This window comes from Sinocyclocheilus anshuiensis, unplaced genomic scaffold, assembly GCF_001515605.1.
Source record: "Sinocyclocheilus anshuiensis isolate Anshui unplaced genomic scaffold, SAMN03320099.WGS_v1.1 scaffold882, whole genome shotgun sequence".
NCBI classification, from domain to species: Eukaryota; Metazoa; Chordata; class Actinopteri; order Cypriniformes; family Cyprinidae; genus Sinocyclocheilus; species Sinocyclocheilus anshuiensis.
Window position 1 is genome coordinate 918,300 of NW_015540910.1, and position 6,202 is coordinate 924,501.

The following is a 6,202-nucleotide window of genomic DNA, read 5'->3' on the forward strand; positions in this document are numbered from 1 at the left end:
ATATATATATATATATATATATATATATATATATATATATACAGTATATGTGTGTGTGTGTGTGTGTCAGTAAATATAAAGTTTGGCAAACTACCATTTCTTAGTGTTGCTTCTTCCTGGGTCAGTTGATATTTTTGGTTGTTTTTGGAGCCTAAAAAGAGCTTTAATTTAATCCATAAACTGAATACCATCCATTCCCAAATCTACACCCGTGACTCCACCAAGGCCTTCAAATCTCATTTAATCCATTTAATTGCTGTCAGTGTAAATGAGGCTTTAGCAGAGGTAGTTTTTATAATAGTATGTGAGTCATTCTGGTTGTTGATGCAGGTCTGCATGTTGACGTAAATATGTATTTATATTTGTGCTTTCAGAGGGCCCGGTGATCTGGCGCATGTTGACCTACCCTCCGGCACGCCGTGCTCTCATTGTGGGTTGTGGACTCCAGATGTTCCAGCAGCTTTCTGGCATCAACACGGTCATGTAAGTCGCATTTACTCAAATCTTAGCTCAATTCTCAGGTGCTCTTTAAATCTCAACCTAAATCAATAGGTGCCAGTTAAAATACTATTATCAATTCTGTTATTTTCTTAGTAGGCCATGTTGTACAGTTCTTTATTTTATTTTTAAGCATTTTACTAAATCACTTATTATGTTTTTTTGGAACAAAACTCATAAACTCTGTTTTAGAAACCTACTTAGCTGCCTTGTGGTCTACATAGGGAACGTCTCGGGTTACCCATGTAACCATGGTTCCCCGAGAGGGAACGAGATGGACACTTTGGGGAATGCAGCCAGCATGACCGGTGCCTGAAGCATGTGTAAAACAACTCCAATCCTATTGGTCCACGTGGCCCGTGACGTCATAGGCCATAGTACCCAAACGTTTAAAAGGGCACCTGCTGAATATGTCACCAAATCAGGTTTTTGAGGAGATGTAGAGGTCTTCTACCCGACCCGAGCCCAACAGGTCCCGAAATACTTTCGGGTTTCGGGTCGGGCTCGGGTTTATAGCTAAACTAAAACTAAGTGTTTTTTCTTTTGCCTTGTGAACTGGCCAAGCCTTAATGATTCTCTTTCTTTACATGTATTTGTTTACTGACCGTTGCATGCAATCGTGAAATACAGCATTTTTTAAAATTGGCTATTTGTTGTGGGGAAAAAAAAAGATTTCGGGTTCGGGTCGGGTTCGGGCTCTAAATTTAACTGTGTCGCTCGGATCGGGTCAGACGATCTCGGGTTCGGGCTGGATTCAGGCTTCAGTTTAAAGCCCGTGCAGACCTCTAAGGAGATGTAAACAGGCAGGCCGAAGGCATGGCAAGGGGACGCAGCGTCTTGTTCCCTCTCTGGGAACCATGTTTACATGGGTAACCCGAGATGTTCCCCTTCTGGGGAACTCAGGAGATGACAGACATACACCAAATCTTTCCTCAGAAAGGGGCCAAGCCACTGACGCCTTGGGCCACTCACATAAATTGGTAGAAACAGGGAGCCCGATTCCAGATAAGGGGGAACACCCTAAACAAGCTAGGAACACAACCATCCTCAGACAGCTATGCTATGTGAGCAATAGTAGCCAGAATACATAAGACCACTAAGAGGCTGGAAGCCTAGTCTCAAAGATTGCTACCAACAATCTCAGCTAGGACACAGCTATCCGCAGATAGCTATATCCAAAGGGTCTTATGACAAAGGACCTTCCTAAAGGGCTGCCCAGACCAAGGGGATCTACTTAAAACCGCGCAGGGGAGATAGCACTGTCTAAGCCAGGGCTCAGGGAGACCACTACTTAAAAACCCAAAGAAGGGGAGCAGTCACATAGCTATCCTCAGATAAGTATATACCTAGGAAGGGGCTACCCGATGGGACCAAAACTAAAAACCAGGTAAACATTCCTGATGCTGCCCAGACCACAGAGAGTGGGCTATCTACTTACGACCCTAGCAGGGGAGATAGCACTGTCTAGGCAAGGGCTCAGGGAGACCACTACTTAAAAATCCTAAGAAGGGGAGCAGTCCTTAAGCTAGCACATATATATCCTCAGATAGCCATGTACCTAGGAAGGCTACCAGAAGTGGACCGACTGAGACTACCCAGACCACAAGAGTGGGCTGTCTACTTGCAACCCTAGCAGGGGAGACAGCACTGTCTAGGTAAGAGCTCAAGGAGACCGCTACTTAAAAACCCTAAGAAGGGGAGCAATCACTGAGCTATGTGTAGGAAGGGCTACCAGAGGGGGACCGACTGAAACTACCCAGACCACAGAGAGTGGGCTGTCTACTTACAACCCAGAGAGGGGAGACAGCATTGTCTAGGTAAGGGCTCAAGGAGACCGCTACTTAAAAACCCTAGGCAGGAGAGCAATCACCGAGCTAGCCCATGGCTATCCTCAGATAGCTAGGCTCCAGGAAAGGGGACCACTGCAACTGCCAAGACCACCAGCAGTGGGCTGTCTAATTATAAACCCTATAAGGTGAGATAGCACTATCTAGGCAGGGCTCAAGGAAAGGGTAAGTTAACACACAGCTAGCTTCAGGGGGCTGTATTCAAGTAAGCCCATCCTGCCATAACAATGGCCGAAATGTAACCACCCTTAGATGGTTATACTAAGGAGGTCCCCAATCAGTGTCAGTCCCACAGTAGGCTAGCGAGCACTGATATATTGACCAGAGGCTCACAATAGAAAGATCCAGACCATAGTAAATGATTCGCTAAAGAGCGAACACATAAAAACCCATTACTCCAGATCAAAGCCTGATGCAAGCAACGGCCATAACACTAGGTGGCCGGACACAGCTATCCTCAAATAGCATTTCCATCAGATAGGGCTGAAGTCTGCCCAGACCATGAAGTGGGCCATCTACTTAAAACCTGAACAGGGGAGACAGTCTAGGCAAGGGCTCAGGGAGACAACTACTTAAAAACCCCACAAGGGGGAGCAGTGTCCGAGCTGGAACACAGCTATCTTCAAAGAGCAGATTCCTAAACAAAGCTCCGCCCATGATCTCACATGCCCTGAGCAAAAATGACTTAGTGCTCACACTTCATCGTGCTCACACTTTCATAGCAACGTGAGCAATAACCGCGGCATCTGGCAACCCGATTGTAAAGGGTTTGCGGACACTGCAGATCAAAGCAATCACTGTGAGCTGAGATAAACCGAGTTGCGGCAACAGCCCGAGACACAAACGCTTTGCCCCGCATCCCACGGGAAGCGCTAGCGGAGCGTATCAATGTGACTCATCACAAAGAGCGCGTGGTCGCTGAGACAAAGACGCAAAGGTTAGAATATGCCCTCAAGAGTTCGAATCCAAATACGGAGGCACACATTCCTCAAAGCGCTGCTCGACTCACCAGGATGATGTTTCACACACGTTGGCAAACAGACGGCTCTGAAGACAACAAAAGTTGGTGACATATTCAGCAGGTGCCCTTATGTATTTTTGGGTACCCGCCTATGACGTCACAGGCCACTTGGACCAATAGGATTGGAGTTGTTTTACACAAGCTTCAGGCACTGGTCATGCTGGCTGCATTCCCCAAAGTGTCCACCAGGACGCAGCGTTGAGCTCCCTAGAAGGGGAACTACATTTAAGGAAGCATCCTTATTTAAATGGAACCACTAGTGACTGATTTGGAAGACTCTACATAGACAGCAATTCCAAACTCTGCACAAATTGTACTCCTCAAAAATTGCGCAAAAGAGACAATTTACCCTTAAAGAGTTTGATATTAGCATGTTGCTAAGCTAGCAGTGTAATACTTTAATAAACATAAAAACAAATAGCACTTACAAATATTGGGTAAAATAGTAGTTTTATTTTCAGAAAATGAATTCATTTTTTAATGAGAATAGTTTTACTTTTAATTGATATAAAAGCATTTTTCTCAAACTATCCTCAATCTTTTTTTTTAAACGTGTTGCAGTGCATTCTGGGATTACCTTATTCACATGCAATGATACCTTGGAACTTCAAAACAGTTTTATTTCTAATATCTTTTCTGTTAATAATTTTAATTAGATTTTTTTTTCTGTTTTCATTTAATTTGTCATTTTAGTTAAAGCCTTTGGAATTTTGTTGTGTTTTGTCATTTTTATTTTATTATTTTTTTTAGTAAATAAATCTATATAGTTTTTACTAAGTTTTAGTTTATTTAATTTTAGTTATTTTAGTACTTTACAGTACTGACAATGAACAATGAAAAATACTTATTAAGCATTTATTAATCATAGTTAATGTTGATTCCAACATGTATTAATACATTATAAAAACAGTTTTATCTATAAATGTTATTTAATGAACCTCAGCTAACATAAACTAACAATGAACAGCAGCATTTATAATGTTAACAAAGATTAATAAATACTGTATAAAAACAAATGCATTGCTCATTGTTAGTTAATGCCTTAAACATAGTTAACAAATGGAACCTTATTGTAAAGTCTTTGATGTTTAGGTATTTATTGGAATGTGTTTTGTTTTTTATTTTCTTTTTATTGTGCTGTTGTGCCTAGTGAAATTTCCCCTTTGGGGACCAATAAAGGAACAATCCTAATATGATGATATACCTAAAAAAAATGCGACAAATGGATTTTCAAATGGATGTGGGAGGCCAGACTGGATGATTCACAACTGATACAAAATTCACAAGTTGTTTATTCACATTCACAGATGTGACTGTGCCTATAATTCTCATTTTAGCTGAACTTTAATGGATACCCTACTAAAGTGTGATTTCCTCTTTGTGATCTCGTCTTTTTCGCTCCTTATGCGCTGAACTATTTTTCAAGCATCGTAAACAATCTCGGAATGTGTGCTGTTGCTAAGCAACCCCTCAGGCAAAATGAGACATGTTTATGGGAGGGAGAGGAGAAAGTTGTGTGTGTGTGTGACTGTGTGTTTACTTTTTCTCAGCTGTCATTTTGGAAGATGACAGGTCATGACAGATGGGTCATAAAATGACATTCTCGATCAATCAAACACCTTCATTCTTATCCTTCTGTCGTTGTCAATCAATCTGTTTAGAGCAGGTTTAGACAGACAGTAGAGCAGTAAAAATTGACAGGTACAATCATACACACATATATGAAGTATTTGTGAGGTTTAACCTGATGTGCTATTTCGTATTTACCCACAATCCCCTACTCCTCAATCATTTCTGCACTGTCAGATGTCAGTCCTTTGTACACAGGAAGTCTTGTTGTGGGATTTAATGTCTGTCAAGCTTAACCTCGGCAAGAAGCATTGTCTGGGGGGATGTGTGCCGATTTTATGTTGGTCGGAAATATTGATTTGGTTCAGACAAGCATGTAGGCCTAGTCTTTGTAACACTGTAGTTACAGCATGTGCACCAGCAAAAGCTCATTGTCCTATAACATGATTTTTTCTGTTGACTGATTGCACTTTCATATTCATTTAATTAATTTAATATATACTGGCGGTGGGGAACTAAACCATAATGAGGCTTTAATGTATAGCCTAATCAAAGCACTGGCAAAAGTAATTACTATATATCAAGGAGATATTTTAATTATTTATTAATAAACTAGTGTTTTCTCAGTCAGTGTGTCGTCTGCAATACGGTGAATGCACTGTTAGAGAGGAATGCAGCTTTCATACGGATTACGTAAACAGAGAGAATTTGGTTCATTTGAAACTAGAAAGTTCAAGCTTTCTGTAGATATAGCTCTCATATCTGTGAGGCAGATAGACTATACGTTGAGTTTTGCCTTGCTTAAGTTTTGTGCAGCGCTTCAGTGCACGCAGACAGAGACGGCAGATGTTTTCTTTATTTTACAAAAGCGCAAGATCTTTTTGATGTTGTTAGTGTATGTAACTAAAAGTAGCCTCTTGACAATTTCAGATGGCGTATTATTATTATATCTATGAGCAAAAATTACGGCGTATTTTTTTTCCAACACTGATATTAAATCAGCATATTAATATGATTACTGAAGGATCATGAGACACTGAAGATTGTTGTAATGGCTGGTGAAAATGTAGCCTTACCATCACAGGAATAAATTATATTTCACAATAATATAGGGCTGCAAAACGATTAATCGCGATTAATCACAATCAAAATAATGCAGAAATAATTCAAAATACTATCGTTTACATACTATCTGTGTGTGTACTGTGTATATTTATTATGTATATATAAATACACACACATGTATATATTTAAAAAAATATATATT

The 6,202-nt window shown here is 40.5% G+C and overlaps 1 protein-coding gene across 1 annotated transcript in view; it reads left to right on the forward strand.

Annotated features, from left to right (window-relative positions):
• LOC107689243 (proton myo-inositol cotransporter-like) overlaps positions 1-6,202 on the forward strand; it is an 87,437-nt gene that overhangs the window by 41,679 nt on the left and 39,556 nt on the right. The window contains exon 4 of the mRNA XM_016487185.1: positions 375-483. Coding sequence (XP_016342671.1) covers positions 375-483 — 109 coding nt within the window. The remainder of the gene's footprint in view (positions 1-374; positions 484-6,202) is intronic.